This window comes from Pipistrellus hanaki (assembly GCF_964339955.1).
Source record: "Pipistrellus hanaki genome assembly, chromosome: 6".
NCBI lineage: Eukaryota > Metazoa > Chordata > Mammalia > Chiroptera > Vespertilionidae > Pipistrellus > Pipistrellus hanaki.
The window spans coordinates 20,236,923-20,261,209 of NC_140508.1; the positions used below are offsets into that span (position 1 = coordinate 20,236,923).

Genomic DNA, 24,287 nt, shown 5'->3' on the forward strand with positions numbered 1-24,287 from the left:
CGTTTGCACTCATACCGAGTGCTTGTGCCTGAAGCCCACATGTTCATTGCTTAAAAACAAGGCTAGTCTCTGGCTTTCACTGAGAGAATATAGAATAGCAGGTTGTCAAGTACCTCAGCTGATATATCGAAAATGTGCCCAGCAGTAGGGATATGTGTCCTCGCTGTGGAATGGTGAGAACAGAGAGGATGGTCTCCTCTTACCTGTAGCTTGGAAGGTTTCCCAGTAAAGCCCATTTCTTGGTCAATACTGCGTGACTGCCCATCTTGTCTCAGTGTTAAAAGTGAATTCACCTTATAAGTTAACAAATCTTGAGTTGGAGCACCCTATTTGACACATGTTCTGAATACCTTGCTAGATACCCAGCTTGAAAATGGTTTTATTCCACTTAGCTGATGATGAGTATTATTGGAATAAAATAGCCACCGGATCATCCAGAGGATAAAGAGAAGTTTTATGAAGAAGAGATGACCTACATACCCCTTTTCGGTATCTGAGAAAGTAGCTGATATGTGTGGTGGGTGTCAATGTCCTGTACTCTCCTAGGGGTACAGCAGGACTCTCCCAAGGGTGATTGCGTCAGCATTTCTTTTCTGTTCAGGAAGGAAAGGTACCCCCGAAGAGGGAAGAATAAAAAAGGCTCAGCATCAAGCTTGCCTAAGAGGACAAGCCATTAAAAAAATGTTTCCCGTCCTCGCCAGTTTGGCTCAGTGAACAGAGCATTGGCTCACAGACTGAAAGGTCCTGGGTTCTATATTGATCAAGGGCATGTACCTGGGTTGTGAGCTCACTCCCTGGCCCTGGACAGGGTACATGTAGGAGGCAATCAATTGATGTGTCTGTTTTATATTGATGTTTTTCTCTCTCTGTCATTTTCCCTCCCTCTTACTCTCTCTAAAAATCAATGGAAAAATATCCTCAAGGTGAGGATTAAAAGCAAACAAACAAAAAAATGTTTCTCCACATCTAAAACTCATGGAGAGATTCTGAGACATGTTGAGTTAATATAATGGAGATGTGTGATCATGAGAGAACTTTCACAACAGAAAAACTTCACTTTCAATGTTTATGAGTGCCAGGGTTTTCAATAAAACATGTCTGAACCACAGGAATTCTCCTTTGTTTGTCTGTAGGATTCTCAAGTGGGCCTATTGTAGTTTTGTGGTGTGTGTGTGTGTGCGTGTGTGTGTATGTGTGCATGTTCAGGCTCTTGCATCCACTTTCGCTTCCATGGACATCTAGTGATGGGTGAAGAGACACATGTTAGTCCACCTTACAGAGCTGACCCTCAGCCCAAGCTGGAAACATACTTAGCCTCCAAAGCCAGAGCAAACACTCCGGCGGCCTCTGGAGCTGCTGCAGATGTCCCAGAATGCCTCAGAGTGCAGTTGCCATACAAGTCTGTGGTTGCCTGAAAGGGAAGATATTGAGCAATGAGTCACACTGTTTTGAATCCCAAAACAATATGGAGCAGAGAATGATCTATTTTTTAAAATTTAAACTCTTCCTTGTTCTGAAGAAGATTAAGATTAAGGTAAGGCTAAATTTAGCACCCCTACATCTATTTTAAACATGCATTTTATCTGAGTTTCCTAGTAGCCTATGCAAAAAGGGACACAATCAATTAGAGTTACAGTGTCCACAAGATAAAAGCAAGCTAGTTGCTCCAAGAAGCACTGTCTGCATCTATTCCAGAGACCAGGGAGACATTTTCTGAATCCTAAAATGAGACATGCTAGGTGGAGAGGCACAAACCAAGAGTTTTATTGTACTGGGATCATAGTTCAGAAAGCCCAAGGGCTATTGCATTAACATTTCTTTTCCATTCAGGCACTATATCAAAGAGGGAAGAATAATCTGGCTCAGCTAAGGCTTGCCTAAAAGGACAGGCCATTAAAAAGGAAATGTTTCTCTCCCTCTGAAATTCATGGGAAGATCTGAGACATTTTGAGCCAAGATAACAGATATGTGAGTGATCACCCCCACAACTCTTCTTAACGGGGAGATCTTCTCAATGACCAAACGAGTTTGAAAGAACTTTCACAAAGAGAAAAACCTCACTTTCAAATGTTTGGGAGGGCCAGATTTTTATTAAAATCATGTATGAACCACAGGAATTCTTCTTCCTCTGTTTGTCTGTAGGGGAGAGTGTAACTAACTTAGTGGGTCTATTGAACCACCTCCCACATTCTTGGCTTGGAGGTCTGAGGAAAGGCTGATCTGTGAGTGAAGGCTGATCCAGAGAGAGGAAGAGATCTGAAAAGGCTCATTACACTGTACAGAGTTTTATTTCCAAGGGGTTTGGAAAAAGTCACCATTATACCTAGTTGCCCAGGAAGGAAGAGTTGCTCAGAAAAGTGCAATCAATAATCTAAGTCTGGTCCTGGCCGATGTTGCTTATTTGGTTGGGTGTTGTCCTGTGCATGGAAAGGTTGCTGGTTCTATTCCCAGTCAGTAAGGGCACATGCCTGGGTTTTGGGCTTGATCCCCGATTGGCGGGGCGGGGGGGGGGGGGGGGGGGGGTAGAACACAAATCTCTTTTGCTTTCACACCGATGATTCTCTATTTTCCTCTCCCTCCTCCTCTCTCTAAAAATCAAAAGTATTAAAAAAATCTAAGTTTGTGATTAATATTTTATTTTCTCAATCACTGACCTAGGATGAAAACCACTACTCTCCCTGAGAAAATACACATGTGCCCAGTTTTGGGAGGTTTATAGACCCAGAAAAGTCCATCCTTCAATTAAAAAAAAATTACTATAATACCTGGGTGGGTTCTTGGCTCAGGTGGGTGGTGATGTGGTGACCCAGTTCTTTATATTAGTTTTCCTTATATTAGGTGACCTGGTGGGGCAACTTTTTGATAAACCAGACTTTGTCATATTTCGCAAATCAAACAATCAACTTCAAGAAAGACAATCAGGCCAAAACCGGTTTGGCTCAGTGGATGGAGCATCAGCCTGCAGACTGAGGGATCCCGGGTTCGATTCCGGTCAAGGGCAGGTACCATGGTTGCAGGCACATCCCCAGTGTGGGGGTGCAGGAGGCAGCTGATTGATGTTTCTCTCTCATCAATGTTTCTGGCTCTCTATCTCTCTCCCTTCCTCTCTGTAAAAATTCAAAAAAATATATTAAAAAAAAAAAAAGAAAGACAATCAGTGGAAAATGAACTGCCAGGGGAACATCCTGTCCTTGCTTTCAATTTTCACGTCTTACCTTTCTCTGCCATGATAACAAAGCATTATTAGCCCTGGAGGAGAATGGATCTCCTCTCAGAACCTGAGCTGACGTTTTAGGGAAATGGGTAGCTCCCTCTCCTCCCATGACGTCACAGTACCTTGCATTCCACAACCTCACGAAGGGTCAGTGGCCTCACTCACCACTCCGGCCTCGGGGTTGCTCTTTCTGCCATTGCTGAAGGTGGAAGCCAAGGTGGAGGAGCAACTCTCGTCATACAAGGCCGTCCTACCGTCGTTGATGGCTGAGTTGATGGAGATGGTCCACATGCTGGAGGCATAGCCATCGCAGTTGCAGTCATCGTAGCTGCCGCCGTCCCCGGAGGCCCACACGTAGATGCTGCCTTTGCCGCCTCGGCCCTGGGGGAGGACAAAAGAGATGCTGCCAACACCCCTGGGAATCAGGGACTGAAGGGGGTCCTGCCAGGTATTGGGGATTCCCCATCGGGGGAACTGGACTTGAACTTCCTCAGCAGCTGAATCAAATGACTGGATTCGGTTCTGTCTGTCCATAAAAACCACTGTCTTCTAGTGAGTCACCAAGAATACTTTTTCCCCAGTAAGGATTCATGATATAAAGTTATCTGAACTTACAATTTAAGCTGGGAACAAGGTGATGAGAAAAAACTGGGAGAATCTTGGTAACATTTATAAATGAACTGCTTTTATTGTAAAAAGTCAAAATATATGAAAAGGAAAATGAAAAAAACACTCCCTAGGTGAAATCATTATTATCCAATTCTTATGCATCCTTTCACTCATTTTTCAACAAAAATGTAAGTATACATATATATTTATATTTAGCTATATAAAATAGAAAAATTTATATCTTTTATTTTATATATAGTTATATACCCTATATATAAAATTTTACATACATGTAGATATTATGATGATAAAATACACATTTAATGCCAAAATGCTATTACAAATCATACATGTATATACATGTATGTACGCACACACACGTACTATATGCATGTAAAAACAAATATAGATATATATGTATATAATGTGTATATATATGCCTACATACATGTATAATTTTTTTACCCAATTGGATCATACCAAATTTTTTAAACATGATATAATATGACATTTTACTTATGCCAGGAAACACCGAATATAGGAAGTCTAATATGATCAAGTAAAACAGAGCAAAAATCACTTTAAATACATAATAATATGCACAATGTTATTACCATATGCTACTTAGTTATAAATGCCAAGCTTAGTCATGAATACTGGTTAATGCTGCTTTCCTGGCTTAACCAGAACTTTTACCATTCTCTATTTTCTAGGAGTATTTTCTCCACTTTCATCTCTCAGGAGTAGCCATTCCTCCTGGTTTCATATTCTGATCCAGGGTGAGGGTGGGCTGCTCTGTTTTCCCCTGCGGGCTGAGTGGAGGAGAGGGGCACAGTGATGCTGTGTGGGAAGTGAGCAGCAGTGTACAGCCTCCCCCTTCTCCTTAGCCTGGCCCAGGCCACTAGGTAACCCTCTTCTCGGATGGCAGTTCTGACAAATAGGGGTGAGAAGACAAACAGAAGCTATGGCAGAGACAGACTGCTCCTGCATGGCCCCAGGGACCCACAGTCCTGACTCAGTGGTTTTTAAGGACAGAGATGCCAGAAGTAAAGAAGATGACTGGACCACCTCCAAGCTCTCTCTGTCTCCTTTCTGACCATGAGAAATGACATTTCAATAGCTTCTAATAGGCCTTGGAGTTAATTAGCCTGTTATTGATTGAGTCGATACGTTAACAAAGATTTATTCAACCACTAGCTGAAAACTGCCCTCAGAGTCTTTGGTAAATCTAGACTGGAAAACTCCACCAAAGTAAGCAACTGCTCTTAGGAACCAGGACGGAAATGGATCATCCTGACAGCTAGTGTAGGAGATCACACTCCCAAACAGACTCAGATGTGGGCTCATTGTCAAGAAATGGCAGCTTGTGAAAGTGAAAAATATGCAAATGAGGGTAATGGATCTTTCCCCTGAACCAGTTTACAGGTGGGCTGCTGGTGAGACGAAGCATCCTTTGCTGAAAGGAAATCAATGCTAAGAGCGTTCTCGCCTTGGTGTAGGGAGAGTGTTAGATTGATTGTGACTAATTTTTCAGGGTTCCCTTTATGACTTTGCAAGTCCTGCCCACCGAGAGGAGGGGTTCACTGCCCACGCTTTTATCTGGCTGGCCTCTAGTCTCGCTTTGGCTCACAGACTGTGGTGGAGAGTGATACTGTGTCAGTTCTGAGCATGAGTCTCAGGAAGCCCTAGACACTTCTGTCCCCTCAGAACTCTGTCTGCACCATGGGAGCAAATCCGAGGTTCCCTGCGGTCAATCACAGATATAGCCCAGTCAAATTCACTGCCCCAGCTGACAGCCAGACTTGCGAGGGAGGCCATTCTAGACCAGTGAGTAGTTCCCCCTCTAGCTGACCACAGATGTATGAGCGAGGCCAGCTGGGATTAGCAGAGGCTGTTCCAGGTCTGCAGAACAACCCAGCCAATTTGTAGACCGTAAGTAAACGTAAATGGTGGTTATTTTAAGCTACTAAGTTTTGGGGCACTTTGTTATGTGGCTTAACTCACGGATACACAGGGAGCAATTTTTCTGAAGAGTAAACAGCAAATGTTATTTGTATTGTATGTGAGTATGCTATTTGCCCACAGAAATACTTTGGTTCCTAGGAATACTAAGCTTCATTTTCTAAGCAAGATAGAACACATAAGGCAATGATAATTATATCCTTGTTTTAATGACTGAGTATTAGAACCAAATAGTTCCAGGGTAAGACAGGCCAGTGATACTGCTGGTGGGAAGGCAGCCTGGTGCAGCCACTGTAGAGAACAGTATGGGGTTTCCTCAAAAAATTAAAAATGGGACTTCCATTTGGCCCAGTGATCCCACTTCTAGGACTATATCCCAAGAAAATGGAAACACCAATCAGAAAGGATATATGCACCATGTTCAAAGCATCACAATTCCCAATGGCTAAGATTTGGAATTAGCCTAAGTTCTCATCAGCAGATGAGAGGACTAGAAAACTGTGGTACATCTATACAACGGAATACTACACTGCTGTAAAAAAGAAGGAATTCTTACCATTTGCAACAGCATAGATGGAATTGGAGAGCATTATACTAAGCAAAATAAGCCAGTCGGAGAAAGATAAATATCACATGACATATATTTGACATACAATATTATTATTATTTTTGAAGATGGCAAATTCATTTAGATGAAATTTAGTACATGGTGCAACTCCACTCTGAATTCTGTCTTTGAATCAGTCTCTCACTGTTTAGCAGAATTAGTGCCTCGCTAGAGTTTTCACCAAATGAGATTGTTCACCCAGGCACTACCAACTGTATTTAACTACTGTATTTTCCAATGAGGGGCGTTTTGTGCCCAAGGGGGTGTTTGACACCTTTGGAGACAATTTTGGTGGGCACAACTGTATGTGCAGGAATGTACTACTAGCCTTTATACACAGCTGTTTGTGTTGGCATGCACTACTAGCCTTTAGTGGGTAGAGGCCAGGGAGACTACTAAACGTTTACAATACATAAGGCAGTCCCCCATGTCCCCACAGCAAAGAATGATCTGGCCCAAAGTGTCCATGTGCCAAGGCGGGTGAACTGCTCTAACTTGTTTAAGCACACCGAGTGTGCAGTTGCTGATTTTTAGAGCATAGCCTAAAGAGCCCCTCACAAACCCAACCTTTCTAAAAAGTTTATGCAGAGATTTTGTTCATAATGTAAAATGTCACAAATTACTTACCATCAGTCTAGGTAAAGTTCCAGCTAGAGCTTGGCTCTGTGTCCCTAGCACGCACCTGTATCGCAGGAGGCGAAAAATCCTACTTTGAGGAGCTTATGGCTGAAGTGAATCAGTCCCTATAACCAATGCCCAGTGACCTGGGCTAATTGCCAGACCAGGACCTGGCCCAGTGGTGTTATCTGCAGATGCTGGAGGCCAGTCTTCTGGTCTAGCTTACTTTTCCCTAGACACTCAACTATACTAAGAGTTATTTTCTAGTCATCTTGACGTCATAATATAACTCTGATAGACTTAAAAAAGTTATTGTATATTTATTGTGAAAATCACATTCATTGTAGAATACTTAGTATACAGACTCTGAAGAAAAAAAAATATCCTTTATAATCTTCCATGACTAGAAAATCACTGGTGATATTTTGTGGATTCCTGAAAGTTTTATATATATAAATGCAAAGTATAAGAACAGGTTTAATAATAAAATTGGGGTCATAAAAATATATCCACTTTTGTGGCTCTGCTTAAAATGTATTTCTTTCTATTATATCCTGAACATTTCCTTAATAATTAAATATTCTTGGGCACATAATTTTTATTAGTCTTATTAAATAGCCATTCCATAATTTACTCCTTCTCTTAGACATACATGGAAGGCTATTTCTAGATTTTAAAGTACTGCAGTGGACATAATTTTCTTTCTTTATTTTTTTGTTAATCTTCACCTGAGAATATTTTTTTTCGTTGATTTTTAGAGAGAGGAGTGAAAAGGAGGGAGGGAGGGAAGAGGAGAGAGAAATAGAAACATCGATGGTTCTCTTTCACATGGATTGGTTGCCTCCCGCATGCACCCAGACCAGGGCTGATTTGAACCTGCCACCCAGGTACATGCCCTTGACTGGGAATAGAACCCACAACCCTTTAGTGTGTGGATTGGTTCTCTAATCACTGGGTCACTTGGCTAGGGCATCTTTATTGCTTATTGTGTTCTTGCTTTATGAATAGCAAAGCACCAAGCTCCAAAATATAATATCCTTTGCCTATTTTTCCTTCATGATATTCTTTTTATTGATGCATTAGAGCTCTATGTTAAGGCTCATAACCAAATTTCTATAATCTATATTTCATATATATTGACCATTTTTTTCTTTTGTCTATTGTATTTAGACTTGCAGAAGTTTTCTTACTATATTTTAAATCTATTTTTTAAGAAACATATATTTAAAAATACCAGATAAAATAATGTGTTGATGTACAAATATTGCTTTTCTTCACTCACAGCTCATGAAACAATTTCATTTAAATTATTCACAAATGTATTTGACATTTGTGTTTGTCCTCACTATGTCACTGATTACGTTTTTGTCACTTAGCAGTTACTCTGGGCCTTTGTGAGAGTCATTGGTGCTGTTTGCCAAATATTTCTAGCTGTCCACCATCCAGGCCTATGATAATGCTTTGTTTGGCCCATTTTGATCAATGAATTGTTAGTGGGAATGATTGACACACAGTATCATTTCTAAGCTGAACCAGTTACTGTTCAGCACAGTTCTCTCTTTCCCTCTGCACAATGATTGGCAATGTTCCAGAAGTCAGCCCTGATCCCTAAGAGACTGTGACGAGCAGAATCTCCTGCAGACCATGAGGAATGTGTAGCTGAATGAGATATTGTGGTGTTTTAAAGCTTCTGAGCTTTTGGGGCAGCTTGTTACCACAGCATAAGGTAGCCTCTCCTGACTGATACAGTTCATCCTATTCATTTCCATTTAGATCATATCAGATAGAACATTAAAATAAAATCTGTGTATGCACTCTCTAGAATTTTTATCCCAAACCACAAGTGATTGAGTTATGTTTTTTTTTGTGTGCATCTGTTCTGTTTTTTAAAAAAATATATTTTTTATTGATTTCAGAGAGGAAGGGAGCGAGAGATAGAAACATCAATGATAAGAATCATTCATGGGCTGCCTCCTGCATGTCCCCTACTGGGGATTGAGCCCCAACCCAGACATGTGCCCAGACCGGAATCCAACTGTGACATCCTGGTTCGTAGGTCGATGATCAACCACGGAGCCATGCCGGCTGGGCATTTTCATTTTTTATCTACTACTTTTCCACACATGGAGTGTTGGAGGGGGTACTAAGTCATGCAGGGCCTTAAGCAGGGACAATGCGTGAATGGATTCTGAAAGGGGCTGGGCTTACTTTCAGAGAATTGCTGGCCACACCTGTAGGGAGAAAGGGGTTGGCCCCAATTTATGTTTCTCCAAAGCCGTTGTTGAGACAAGGAATCCGGAGCAGGTAGTTGATTTGGGGAGAGATGGGCTCAAGAAGCATTAGTGAGTGGTGGCGTAGCAAGAGACAGGAGGAAGAAATGACAATCCAGCGTGAGCTGATGAGCAGGCTTCCCTGTGGGCAAGTGGGCTCAGCCCCTCAGGAGGTCCCTAGTGAACCTGCCACCGGGACAGCAAGGCTGATGGTTGCCCTGGGGGTGGTAACTCCCATGGAGCACACCGAGGAGTGTGAATCCATGATGCCCAGAAGTCCTCAGGAGGGTGCAGAGAGAGGATGGGAGTGGGGCCCTGCAGCCGGATATGGTCATTGCAGAGTCGGCCTGGTGCCCTCGTCGGGTTGTGGAGTCCATCGGAAGTGGGGTGAGGGTGTCAGAATCTCGGGGAAAGCTGAAAGGAGGATGGTGCCATCACCTGAAGCCCACCGACTCATCTTCAGTTTCTTGTCACAAGTGAAAGGAGGGATTGCAGCTGCTGAGGCTGAACCGTTTAGTCCTTTCTGCGGCAGCCCTGCTCAGCTGCGAACCTTTGTTTGGCTTTAGGGCATAAATCGGCCCATGGAGAATTCCTGAGAGCTCCTTGGCAGGAGGATCCATTGCCCGCCAGAGGCCTTGGCACCTGCTGCTCTGATTAAATTCCAGCAGGCCGCCCCAGGGCCTCGCTTGGCCCATTCTGGATTCATCACTGTCTCCCTGGGCAGCCCTCCACCTGCCTCCCTTTTCTGGATCTTGGCTTTTGACCCAGTCTCTTGCAAGTGACCCCTCTCTGGTACTTTCCGAGTCTGTGCATGTGCCCTTTGCAGCCCTCCAAGGAATAAACCATCAGTGCTCTGTCTCATCGGTGCCTCAAAGGACTTCCTGTGGCCTTGTCCTGAAAGATTCTTAAGCTGTTTCCTTTGGTAGCACCCTGAGCATGATTCATACGAGGCTAGGGTGTACTCCTCGGAATCCGCCGAAGACATGTCAGGGGTGCTCTGGGTGGCTGCATTTCCTCAAGGTGTGGAAAGAAATCCATGAGTCAGCTGTCACTTTCAAGGCCCTGGGGTGTTACTTGAATTCTCAGCCTCATTGGTAGCGTGATATAAGAGACTGTGTCCCATATGTTGGCCTTTGTTGCTCCATCAGTCTCTACACAAGGGCTCCATCTTTTTCTGGCCAGCAAACACATGGGCGGGTCTTTTCCACCCAGAGGGCAATGGCTCTAGGGCTCAGATTAGGTTTTACTCAAACTGCACGCTGGAGATTGTAGCAGAGGTGGAAGTGGGTATTGGCCATATCCCTTAGACCTTATGTATTCTGTGCACTGAAATGCCAGCACAGGCACCTCTTCGTCTAAGGGCCTTCTCCCAAAAGTCTGAAGGCTGCTCTGCACACCTGGCCCTGGGCTGAAAGCGTTGGGGCATTTACTTACACAGTGACATTTACCCCAGCTCCCTTGACATGCGGCGGGATAACTTCAGTGTGTGTTTTACATAGTTGGCCAGTTTCCCAATGGGATTATGCTCCCGTTGCTCACGGTGATAGCTGGCTCAAATGCATACCCTTTATTGGTCCTTTTCTTCCCTGACATACCTTCCTATTTACTACTGGTGGTCCCTTGATTTCCCAACTTAACTACTTGAACCCAGTCTTTGTCTCAGGGCCTGCTTCTGGGGGATCCCAGACTAGGAAGTTACTTATTAGATATCTCATAATCCCAGGGTTTCTGATTGTAACCTACTTCCCATATATAACATGAAGAATGTTTTAACTGTAAATTCAATATGTGAGCTATGACATGAAGAGGAAAACACTGAGATAAAGGAAAACTTTTCCTCTTCCCTTCCTTTCATCTGCTCTTTGTTGCCTCCTCAGGTATTTATTGAGCAAACTTAGGAGATACAAACTCAAATCCCTAAGGGGCCAGGTAGGTGATGTTTCTGTGTGGAGCAGATGTGATACAATTGGGAGTGGTGGGGTCTGTGGTTTTATATATAGATGTTGGTCAAACAGATACACTTCAGAGCAAGGTCTCTTATTCTCCTTTCTCTCTTCCCTTTTTTTAAATTAATATTTTTATTGATTTCAGGGGAGGGGAGAAGAAGAGAAATAGAAACATTAATGATGAGAGAGAATCAATTGATTGGCTGCCTCCCGGCATGCCCCACACGGGAGATCAAGCCTGCATGTGCCCTGACGGGGAATCAAACCATAACCTCCTGGTTCACAGGTCAATACTCAACCACTGAGACACATCAGCTTGGTATCCCTCTTCCTTTTTGTCATTACTACTAGGAGCCCAGGGCATGAATTTGTGCACCTTGAAACTGGGCTGTGAGGCTGCGATGGGCACAAGGCGGATCTCTGCCCATTCTCTGTGTCCCCTCTTCCCCCCCTCCCCAGCCTCTCCTACTGTGGCCCCTGCTCCCCTGTCTGCCAGTAGCCCTGCTCTTGCCACAGCTCCCTGTACTGATGGCGCTGGCCCCTGCTTGCATCCACTGATGGCATGAAGCAATTGGGGCCAGCTCCAGCAGTGTGTGTGAGCGGTGGCTCCTGACCCGATCGCCCCCTCAGGAGCAGGGGGAGGTAGAGAAGCCCTCAGGTGGAGAAACCGCTGCTCCCACCCACTGATGGCGCTGAATGATCGGGACTGGCACTGGGTGCCAGCAGTGGCTGCAAGTGGTGGCTCTGGCGCTGGCAGCTGGTGCAAGCAGGACCAGTGCACACAATGGGTGTGAGAGGCGGCTGATAGCCCCTTAGGAAAAGGGGGAGGTGGAGAAGCCCTGAGGAGTGATTGGGGCTGGCAGTTGCCGCTCATACCCACTGACAGCACCAAGCAATTGGGGCCAGCATTGGGCACGAGGCACCGGCAGCCGGTGTGAGTGCCAGGCGGGACCACGGAGTGTGGGAGTGAAACATTTTCAGTAACCACCAGAGGCTCGCCCGCCTGGATAACAGTGACTGGTGAAGTCTTAGTCTGGCACCCTCGCCCACTTGCTCCACCATCCCCGTTGTGGCTGGCGCCTACCATGTTCCTCACTCTGCCACCTGTTGCCACACGTGCTATGTTCCCTCGTGTGCCCTCTGGTGGTCCGTGCATGTCATAGCAACCCGTTGTTCAGCCGTTTGGTCTATTTGCATATTAGGGTTTTATATATAAGTGTTGGTCAAACAAAACCTATCTGGAGGATGCTAAAGTTCAAAGGCAAGCATAAGAAGTGCCTTTGTGCCAAAGGTAATGATCTGACTTTTGTTTAGGTGGAGACCACCTTGCAGAGGTGGATTTTTCTTTCTAGGAATAACAGGGAGGAAATATATAATAGGAATGTATAATACATGACCACTCACAAAATTCTACAATACTCTTTCAAAATTGTCACATTGAAACCAGGAGAGAATCATCCCCATAGCCTGGGGGAAAGTAAAATGAGAAGTCATGTATTTTTCATCATACTCACTTCACTTTCTAAAATATTTACACACTGTCATCTGAAGATAAGTCATAACAAATTTTCTCTTAAGTTTTGCCGTGCGTGGCATGCTTTGCAGAGAAGTCACACTTGAAAGGGCCCTTTGAGTTGCAGCAGGGGAGGCTACAGATGGAGGAGAGAGAAATGCCCAGACCTGAGATGCGGCGGAACCGTTAAGTCCGTGGAAAATGACGGGAGGCACCCAGGGATGTGCTGCACTGAGCACCATCTGCATTGTAAATTCTCACAGAGGGCACATGTCACCTGCTCGCCTGACTCTCTTTTGACCTTGAGTGTCAAAAAATATGTCTCAGTGAAAATTCATGTCTGGTGGGAAGAGGGCCACCTGCCAAGTGTTTCCCTGGGCACCTGCTGTCACTGGTGCTGGGCGTGGATGTGTAACCATTTCTTTCCTGCCACACAAGAGATAGTGCGGTAAGGAAACAAGCTGTTTGTCTGTACAAGATTCATCCTAAAAAGTCCTAAGGGTCTCTGGGTATTGACATGGGGCTGCACCATCACCACCTTGCTCTGGATTCTGTTGGGAGACCCCTCCCTCTGTAAATGGCATGGTGCCATTCAAATGTCAGGGGTTCTTGTTGCCATCTCAGGCTGAATGTCAAGAGCTGATTGGCATAACCTTGTAATAAAACATCACTTTATTATTTCCCCAACGGGCCCCATCCCAGTGTTGATGTTTAGCTACTGTTCACTTTCAAAAACTCACTTTTCTATTTCATAATTGTGTTTCTGGGATCCCTTTGTTAAATTCATGAGTGCTGAATGGATTAAGGTGTGAGGTGTTTTTTTACTCGAATTACTTAGAAAAGTTGTTCCTCCACTGTCTTGGGAAACTTGTCTTTTTTTAAATCTTCACTGGAAGATATTTTCCCATTGATTTTAGAGAGAGTGGAAGGGAGAGGAAAGAGGAACCTGCAAGCCAGGTATGTGACCTTCTGGTTCTCGGGCTAATGCTCTAACATTATGCTGAATGACATCAGCCAGGGTGGGAAACTTCTCACTTTTGGGAAAAACAAAACCTTAGTGTTTCAGGTTTTTCCTCTTTTCAAAGGGCATTCCCAGACTCCTGAAGGCAAAGCTGGCTTTTTATTGTGGGGAGAATAAGTGGGCATCTAACTGCTATAGTTCAAGGAAAGTCAGCAGTCTTTAACCAGGGGTATACCGGCAAATGCTTAACAACTGGCTTTCTGGAGGGGGCACAAAAACCTCTATTTGCCTATTTCCATATCTAATTTCAAGTTACCCATGTGATGTCATCAGGAGCCAACTTCAGCTTGGCACTGTCCCTAATGCAGACATATTTTCCTCTCTTGGTATTACATCATGGGAAATTTTGCATGCTTCTCCTTTGAAGGACCATGTTAGAGAATGAAGGATACTATCAAGGTCCCAGAGGAGAAGGAAAAAGATGTCCTTAGATCAACTATCAGTCATCTTGGCTATAAACATCAAGAGTAACCTGGCAAGGTGTCCATGCCATTTCTATATTGCTTGAGTCTGGCCAAATCCCCCTTTTTGGCTGTCCATTCTAAGCAGAAGCTGTATTGATTTTCTAGGGCTGCCACAAGGCTGGTGGCATAAACAACAAAAACATATTGTCCAGCAGTTCTGGAGGCCAGAAGTCCAAGGTCAAGGTGTTGGCAGGGCTGGTTTCTTCTGAGGGCTATGGAGGAAATACCTCTTTTCTCTCTTGCTCCTGGTGTCTGGTGGTTTGCTGCCAAGCTTTTATGCTCCTTGGCTCATAAAATCATCACTTCAATCTCTGTTTTAATTTAATTTAATTTTTTTAAAAAATGTATCTTATTGATTTTTATATAGAAAGGGAGAGGGATAGAGAGTTAGAAACATCGATGAGAGAGAAACATCAATCAACTGCCTCCTACACACCCCCTAATGGGTATGTGCCCTCAACCAAGGTATAATACATGCCTTTGACCAGAATCAAACCTTTGAGTCCACAGGCCGATGCTCTATCCACTGAGTCAAACCGGTTAGGGCTCTGCTTTAATTTTCTCATGGTTTTCTCTCTGTGTCCAAATTGCCTGTGTGCCTGTGTCCAAATTACCCTTTCTATGCAGACACCAGTCTTATTGGATTAGGGGCCCTCCCTGCTCCAGTATGACCTCATCTTAACTAGCCACATCTATAATGACCCCATTTCCAAATAAGATCACATTCTAAGATACTTCAACATATAAATTTTGGGGGACACAATTAAACCCATAACAGAGGGGGAACATAAGATCTTATATTTCTGTTTAGACTGTTGAAAGAATTCAACAGGTCAGAAGAAGTGTCATCAGAGGGCTGAAAGGCCAGGATGAGTATAGCTGACTGCCATTAGATGTTATTGGGATAGAAAAGAAAGGGGCTGTGCTAGCAACCTTCTAACTGTCCTCTGACCCCTCAAGTTTTAAACCTTTCCAAAAGAACCTTCCTTGGAATCTAGTAGGGGGAAGAGGTCTCTCCTAATTTTGGACCAAAATCCCGCACCTAAAACATTGGAGTGGAGCAGATGGCAGTTGGGTAGAGGCTGACAAGTTGTGATAAAGAATGGTGCTAATGGGATCTTGTCCAAGAAGTATCATGTGAACATCAACCTCAAGGTGGAGAAAAACCTGAAGAGATATATAAAGTCAGTGAGAAACAGCAATGTGAGAGTGAACAAGCCCCATGATTGCAGGGCCCTAGTGGGGATCTCTACACACGATTTAGTTAATGTCCTGCAGCCACCTTGGGTCTAAAACATGTCTGGTTCCAGTCTGTACAAGGTCCTGCCTGAATCCATCCTGTTGCCTTCATCACTTCTCCTACATCTTTACAAAAATAAACACATTCAGTTGAGCTACCTGGGTCTCTGTTCCTATAACTGAGAGATACACTAGTGCCGTGGTCGGCAAACCACAGCTCGCGATCCACATGAGGCTCTTTGGCCCCTTGAATATGGCTCTTCCATAAAATACCACGGCCTGGCGAATCTATTTTGAAGAAGTGGCGTTAGAAGAAGTTTAAGTTTAAAAAATTTGGCTCTCAAAAGAAATTTCAGTCGTTGTACTGTTGATATTTGGCTCAGTTGACTAATGAGTTTGCCGACCACTGCACTAGAGCATACGGCTCAGTCAGCTGTCAGCCCATCCAAGGCATTACCCTGATGAGGACATGTAGTGCCATGACCTCCAGAAAATGAGTTATCTCTACCTTCCGTTTCTACAAATTGTGGCCTTTTTTTTTTTTTTTTTTAAAACAATATATATTATGGTCTTAGCATCTTAGGGTTACATGATACACATCCTTTCAAACTTGAATGGGATTTTGTTAAGATGCAGATTCTGATACATCAGGTTGGGTGGGTAGGGTGGGACTGAGATTCCAGTTTTCTCACAAAGTCCCAGGTGGGCCAGTGGCCACACTTTGAGAAGCACTGATGTGGCTATCTTGCAAAAGAAGAAAGTGAGGAATGGAGAAACTAAGTCACTAATCTGAAGTTGCACAGCCAATGAGGAACAGGTATCCTAGCTCTCAAGCTCAGTTATCCACTTATTTATGCCAATCCTTAAACAACAATCCCTGCCCAAAGGAAGCAAACCTCCTATCATACAAAGTCAGCCACTTCATGAAGACAGAGATATGGACAGGCTAGCAGAAAAGTCCGTCATTCTGAGCGATGATTCCATTCATGTGTTTCTCCCGTGTGGAGCTTATGACAACTCTGGTTGGAAGAGAAATTGTGGCTGGAAGGATACAAAGGCTTTGATGGGCTTGGTTGTGTTCTAATAAAATTTTGGTAGGCTGAATTTGGCCTGTGAGCCAAGGTTAGCTGACCCATATTCTAAGGTTGGTTTACTGTTTACTATTGTTTAGGGCCCAGATGCTGTCAATTTTTGTCCAAGGAGAGCTTTAGTCCGTTAAGACTAGGAATGTGTGTGAGCAAGCAACAATGTGAGGATCTAAAGTTAGATTTTCCATGCCTAAATTTAATCAAGCTGAGCTCATTTAATCAATCTTTTACAAATTTTATGCTGCTTCATATTCAGAAGCTTAGATTCAATAGGATTACAAAAATTGTCATAGGGACAAAAGCTAAGGAATGATTTTGGAGGTCATGGTTGGTAATTTATGGGTATCTAATGTCCAGCATTAGATACTCACAACTGTAAACCTACTTTTCCCCACCCTGTATATTCATAGGACATGAAATCAGTATCTGAAATATCTGCACTCCCGTACTTATTGCAGCATTATCCACACACTAATAAAAGAAAAAGATACAAATTGACTGTACCTTTGCAACACCCACAAGCCAATCAGGAGTGAGTATGCAAATTAACCCAAAAAAGATGGTGACAACGCAGGTGTTCTGCACTGCCCCAGCTGCTCCGGGCCTCTGGGCAGTGTGGGAAGGTGAAAACATGGCTCTGGGCCGGAGCAAAGGCAGTGCCGGCAGCCAGAAGAAGGAAGGCCCATTCTTGCACGAATCTTTGTGTATTGGGCCTCTAGTTTATAATAAGACACAGAAATAGCCTGGATCCTTTGATGCAAGAATGGATAAGAACATGTTTGTATATATATATAGTAAAATATTATTCAGCCATAAAAAAGAAGAAAAGCTGCGTTGAGGGCATTATGTTAAGTAAAATAAGTCAGAGAAAGACAAATTTTGTATGACCTCATATGTGGATTCTAAAAAAACCAAATTCATAGAAACAGAGAGTAGAATGGTTGTTGCCAGGGGCTATAGGAGTGGGAGTTAGGGGATTGAAAAGATGTTGGTCATCCAGTTATATGATATGTAAATTATGGGTATGTAATGTCCAGCATAGTGACTATAAAAAATAAAAGAATGCTTGGCATATTGTAACTCTTAAAAAAAAAAAAAGTAAAAGAAAAAGTAAACTTCACCTGTCTGCTCTAATTTTCTTCAATATTTTTACTTTTTGGGGTACTGTTAAAAATAGCATTTTGTCCATATACCTCTTTTAGTGTTATAAATGTATAAGTAATGAGCTTACATATTTCCATATACAGATTGTAAATAATTTAAATATATACATAACACAGATGCATTTTACACTTTATAATAGTGTTAGTTTATATACCCAAATATGGCTATGGGCATTTCATCTAGTTGAAATTTGTCAAAACCCAAGAAGCAAAAATTAAAAAAAAATTCCTAACATGGGTTTCCCAGTGCCCATATTCTAAACTTCATATACTGGCCTGTCCCCTCACTTAGGACCTAATTATTCTCACTCTACACACCATGTTGTCATCGTTGGTATGGGATTCCCACACAGGGGCTGAACAGAGAAGTAACCTGAAAGCACGGAGAAGACCTTGCTGTCACCCTGATGGCAAGTCCAATCCTGAATAAAGACCTCAATCTGGCAAAAAGACCACACTGCCCAGAGGGTGTGATGGCACCGACGGGGAGAAATTCTGAATTCAGCACATTGCAAGAACACGTGAAAACAACATTTCGGTAAGTCAAGCCATGAGTCTTCCAGCTGAGGCCCAGGAACGAGGAGCAGGGATGAGAAACCCCACTGGGCCACCGGAATTCCTGATCCACAGACTCCACAAGCCTAGTGACACGCCGCGCTTCATGCACAAAGTTTGGGGGCTGTGGGTTAGGCTTCCACATGACCAGGGCAGGCACCAAGCCTTTGGATGGGGGTATTGCCCAGTCCCAAGCACTTGTGTATTTACCTCATTTACACCTGACAAAGATCCCAGGAAGAATGAATCGTTATCACCATTTTACAGGCAAGAAAACTGAGGCACAGAGAGGTCAAGTCACTTGCGGATAGATGCTTAGAGTGGCGCACCTAGGACCTGAAGCCAGGGAGACTCTGACCCCAGAGCCTGGCGGTCATGTCTGGGTGGCCGCTGACCCTGGATCTCAGCCAGGGAATCCCCGCTGCCCTCTGCCTTGGTCCCATCTCCTTGGCTCTGTCTGTCCCTAGGCTAATAATGTCTGGGAGGCCGTGGAGACGTTGTGGGTTTACAGCATCTTCTGGATCCACGCAGGGTTTGCACAGACGCCCCACTGCCTGTGGGCTCTCCCAGCCACGACTGGCAAAGAGGGGGGATCTAGTCAGGCCCCTTCCTGTGGGCACCAGGGCAGAACAGGACTCTCCTTCTACCTTCTCCTTTTCAGGGGCCCTGCATGCTCACTGCCTGCATCTGAAGGCTCCCCTGCCTCCTCTGACCTCCCCCCTCTCCCTCCCCGCTTTGTCCTCCACAGACATCCATCCCCTTCAACAAATCTGCATGCATAACGCTGTTTTGGGGTCCATTGTTGTTGTTGGTTTTTTTTATTTATTTATTTATTTATTTTTTTTTTATAGAATTGGGGCTAAGCATAGGGTAACAGCCCCCCTCTATCCCCCTGCATGCCCCCGCCCCCCGCGCTTCCCCTTCCTCCTCTATCATCACTTCCTCTCCACCCGCGTGTTGGACCAGGGCCTCCTGCTGGCAGGACCAACCTTACCTTGTTCACACCATCTGCCAACGCCTGAAGCGTGAGCTCCCGGGGCCCGTCCACCGTCTTGCCGTTGTCTGTGGGGCCCCAGCTGGCGCTGTAGATGTCGATCACCTGGGGCATGTGGCTGATGGAGGAGGCCTCGATGATGTCCGTCATGAATGGCTGGTCCAGCATCCGGATACCTGTGGACATGGAGGGCAGGGAAACACGGGATTTTGGTCCCCAGTTCCCAGGAGACACGTGGTGGGTGTGTGTGTCGGGGGGAAGGAAGGCTCAGATCTCGGGTGCGGTGGGAGGGTCCTCCATCCTGGGTGCCCTGGGGACTGTATGGAATCTGGAGTCCAACCTGGGGTGGTGTGTGGGCTACCCCTTCAGAGGATCAAGAGGGAGGCACAGATAGGCCCATCCACCCTTTTGGAACCCCACCCTCACCTTTCCTTATGCAGCTATTTGTATATGTGCTGCCGAAGCGAGCACGTCCTTATGCAGCTATTTGAGGACAATGTTACTCCCCTAGCAAACTTAACTACAATTCCCAACGGGGAGAGACCACCTTGGGTGAGGACATTCCTGTCTCTAAGTGGAAGGCCAGCCTCTGAGACGGGGTGTTGACTGGGGCCTAGCTTCAGAGGAGAAAATAAAGTTACTGTGCATGACAGTGAGGGGGAAGCAATGGATACTAGATATTGAAGGAGAAATTCCAGAGGGCAGAGGGTAGGAGGGGCAGAGACAGCATAGGTAAGTGCAGTGTCAGGAGAAGAGGAACTCTCAGTCTCATTGTAACTGAGAAGGGCCTTTGGGAAGGACAAATGTTGCATGGCTTATTCTAAAATACACTAGTAATGGGGTGTACGATACAACCCCCTCCTCTTTCTCCTGCGGCTTCTTTGTAAAGTTGGCGTTACTCTCTGATGCCTGTGGGAGTGACTCCTTGCTGGGCAGCTGAAAAGGAGCAGAGTGCTGCAGTCCTGGACTGTGTGTGTGTGTGTGTGTGTGTGTGTGTGTGTGTGTGTGTGTGTGTAAACCTGAACTGGGCAGAGGCACACGGAAACGGGGCATGCCTGTGCCAGCTGTGGTTCACATCAACCTTTGGATGTCCGTAGAAAGCCTCTCCAGGGTTAACTCAGCTGAAGCCAACAGTCCCTCCATCACTAATCTCCAAACATTGCCTTTTGGGGCCATATTGTTCTCTGCTTGATAGATTGCTTTGTGGCAAGGAGCCTAGAATTTTAGTACCCTGACCTAAGTCTTTATGTCCACGGGAATTTTGAAATGAAGGGACTGGGCTGCACACAGTGAAAGCTTGGGTGACCAAAGGACATTATTGCGCAAGCATCACTCTTACATGGCATGCGACCCAGTTTAAATAAGGACAACCATGATTCTTGCAGGACACGTGGAATGGACATAAATTGTCTTCTCTCTTTAAGGGACTTTCTTTCCTCCTCAACGTTCCATAGCCCATCCTTGTGCCTGCATTGCAGCTTCCCCCAGTGCTCACCCTCCTCCTGACTACCTTTTGTTTCAGCAGGCATGTCCCCAGAAGCCTTTCTGGACCCTGCTCTCTGGGCTTTCCATTTGTACCACACTTTCAGCTTTCTAGGACAAGTGTTTCCCTGTGTGCTTCATCACCACCAGATATCAAGGTATTTGAGCTCAGGGCATGTGACTGTTTTGTTCACTTCTGTGTCACAGGGCATCAGCATGGCGCTTGGAGTTTATCTTTAAAAAAAAAATTATTTTTTACGCCGAAGCTGGTTTGGCTCAGTGGTAGAGTGTCGGTCTGCGGACTGAAAGGTCCCAGGTTCGATTCCAGGCAAGGGCATGTACCTTGGTTGCAGGCACATCCCCGGTAGGGGGTGTGCAAGAGGCAGCTGGTCGATGTTTCTAGCTCTCTATCTCTCTCCCTTCCTCTCTGTAAAAAAATCAATAAAATATATTTTTTAAAAATTTATTTTTTACAGAGAGGAAGGGAGAAGGATAGAGAGTTAGAAACACCGATGAGAGAGAAACATCGATCAGCTGCTTCCTGCACACCCCCCACTGGGGATGTGCCCACAACCAAGGTACATGCCCTTGATTGGAATCAAACATGGGACCCTTGAGTCTGAAGGCCGATGCTCTATTCACTGAGCCACACTGGTCAGGGCATGGAGTTTATCTTAAGCTAGATAAATATTTGGTGAATAAATGCATCGTATTCTTACTTTATGTAGTCCATTTTCTCCGTAACAGAAATAACAGGTCCAGAAGAACAAATAATAACGGGTTCATATTTTCCCATCCTCTGCCATTAACTTACACATTAACTCACCATTTTTGCCAACAAATATCCAATAATGAGTTAACATCCTTTTCACCTGAAGGAAGCTCATCCAAAATAAGCATGGTTTGAACTTTCTGGGAGCTAAGTTTTATGGTTCATTTTATAAAGATAATAAAAAACTCTACCTTTTGTTTTTGGTACATCTGTATTTTACTTATTTAAAAAAAATTGTTCAACAAAGGTCACCCACAGGTCACAGAACAAACCAAATAGTGCAGCTTCTTATTGTAAGAAGTCATGCCTAGCCAAAACTGGTTTGGCTTAGTGGATAGGCTGTCGGTCTGCATACTGAAAGGTCCCAGGTTCGATTCTGGTCAAGGGCATGTACATTGGTTGCGGGCACATCCCCAGTGGGGGCTGTGCAGGAGGCATCTGGTCGATGTTTCTCTCTCATCAATGTTTCTAGCTCTCTATCCCTCTCCCTTCCTCTTTGTAAAAAATCAATAAAAAATTAAAACAAAACTAACAAAAAAAGAAGACATGCCTACTTTGTGGATGGGGAAATGTCACAGAGAAGTTGGTATTCTTCTTGCAAGAAGAAAACTCAGATGGTCTTGAATTCACTCAGTGCCCAGATGACTAGGACTGAACAGCCAATGGCATACTGGATTTTGTCATACAGCCAGTGCCTAGTGCATTCAGCTGTGTCCTGTACCCTCTCTATTTGCAGTTCTTATCCCCCTGTCTCTCTCCCTCTTCAACCCCTCCCTGGTTCCCTGTGCACTGTACAGACATCAAGCTGGTGTGCATTAATCTTCTGTCTATTTCAGCACTGAGGGAGGCGAGGGCGCCAGAGACTAAAAGCAAAGCTCTCATTCATATTCAGGGGCCAGGCGCCCGACATTCTCTTAATCTCGTTAAGCTCTGGAAGAATGAAGCATGCATTAATTGGATGAGACACAGCATTAATGTTTGCAAGAGACTGCACCATTAGCAGCCAAGACAGGCTCAGGGTGACCCAGGGTTTTTTTGGAGGGCCTCTTTTTTGTCTCTGGGTGCTGTAGGAGCTACAGGGAGGTATATGGAGAGAGGACACAAGAAGGCATTAGAGTGAGAGGCAGAGCAGAGAGGGAAGACCAGGGTGCTAGGACTCAGTGTCTTCGCATTTGTACAAATGCTCTACTGGCTGATGTAATTCAGTGGCGAGGAGACACAGTACACATCTATTCCCTCCCATAATCCCCCCTTCCCTCCCAGGCCTGATCACCACATTAATGATCAGTAGTGGCTCTACATCCCTTATTTTAGGTTCTATACCTCATGCCTGTCTGTACAACTTGAAGTGCTGTCAGCCTCCAGGGCAGCTATTTTTAACGGGTGTGTGCCATGAGAAACATGCAACACCTGGCCATTTAGTCAGGGGCATTGACCTCTTTTCCCTTAGATTGTCCAGGATAAAAGGATAACAGCCAACACAACAATAGTCATCTAGTGTGAATGCCCTGTCTTGAACCATAAATATATAGGTCATAATAGAGTTGCATCTTATTGGTCATGTCGCATAGTAATAAGTTTGTGTCTGATTGATTATTGGTATTAGAAATCCTTATACTGTATAGAAGTATAGGCACTTGATTTAAAAAAATGCATTTTATTGATTTTTTGCAGAGAGGAAGAGAGATAGAGTGTTAAAAACATTGATGAGAGAGAAACGTCCATCAGCTGCCTCCTGCACACACCCCACTGGGGACGTGCCCGCAACCAAGGTAAATGCTCCTGACTGGAATTGAACCTGGGACCCTTCAGTCGACAGGCCAAAGCTCCATCCACTGAGCCAAACCGGTTTCGGCGGCACCTGATTTTTAAAAAAATCACTTTGGAGCAAAAAGAGTAGGTAATTTTTATTTTTGTAAATAAATCAAAATTATACCTTCTTTTTTTTGGTCAGATTGGTTAAAAATAAAACATTTTTTTTGTTGTAGTGCAGAATTTTAGTAATTAGTTTATGTGTGCCATGAGAAGAAAAAGATTGAAAATTGTTTCTCTAGGGGCTCATGGCCAAGGGATTTGAGCTAAATCCTTTCTGACTCTACTCCTGTTAAAAAGGCGAGCTTGTCCCTGATACCCGGAAATGCTACATCCGCCCACAGTATCTCTAGTTGCCACCATTCATACTTATGAATATTAGTCTGCAGGCTAAGGAGCAAATTAATGCTGATCTAGTTTTTAAGGATCTGAAAGTGTTAATTATTGTACTAATGGATTGCTTTTTATTGGTTTATTTAAAAACTCAGGTAAAAGATGTGTAAACCCATGGAACTGTTTTATGTTTTTTTGGCCAAATATGTGGAAGCAGTTAATTGCTGGTAGAGAAATTCCAGGTCATTTTGACTACCCTCAACAGTCAACAGTCAACAGTGTGTGGTTTCCAAACTCTTCAGAATCTTTGACCAAAGGTGATCTCATCCTGAAGCCCAATGTGTAAATCTGTATGCTCTGGCTTAACCAGGAAGGGAGGTAAGGCCAATCTCAACTGGCCTGGCCACACCCTGGGGCTGCTCTGAGAAGCTCTGCAGAAGTCCAAGCATGATGCTATAGAACCTGCCCTCAAGTTGCTTGCTGTGGCCTGCCCCAGTTACCCAGTTACTCTCTGCCACCTTGCTTTATTTTGTTCCTACCAGCAATCATGATCTGATAGTATTGTGCTTATTTGCTCACTGTCAGAGTCTTCTCTTAGACTGTCAGCATCCCACCTCCCACAGCA

The 24,287-nt window shown here is 44.4% G+C and overlaps 1 protein-coding gene across 2 annotated transcripts in view; it reads right to left on the bottom strand.

Moving 5' to 3' along the window:
- The window catches only part of PCSK2 (proprotein convertase subtilisin/kexin type 2), a 255,372-nt gene that overhangs the window by 24,729 nt on the left and 206,356 nt on the right, over nucleotides 1-24,287 (bottom strand). For both annotated transcript variants that reach the window (XR_014795318.1, XM_084887637.1), the window contains exons 8-10: nucleotides 19,264-19,439; nucleotides 3,380-3,595; nucleotides 1,311-1,411 (exon numbers count right to left, since the gene is read on the bottom strand). Coding sequence is in view for 1 of the 2 variants with exons in the window: in XM_084887637.1 (XP_084743763.1) it covers nucleotides 1,311-1,411; nucleotides 3,380-3,595; nucleotides 19,264-19,439 (493 nt within the window). In the remaining variant the exon portion in view is untranslated. The remainder of the gene's footprint in view (nucleotides 1-1,310; nucleotides 1,412-3,379; nucleotides 3,596-19,263; nucleotides 19,440-24,287) is intronic.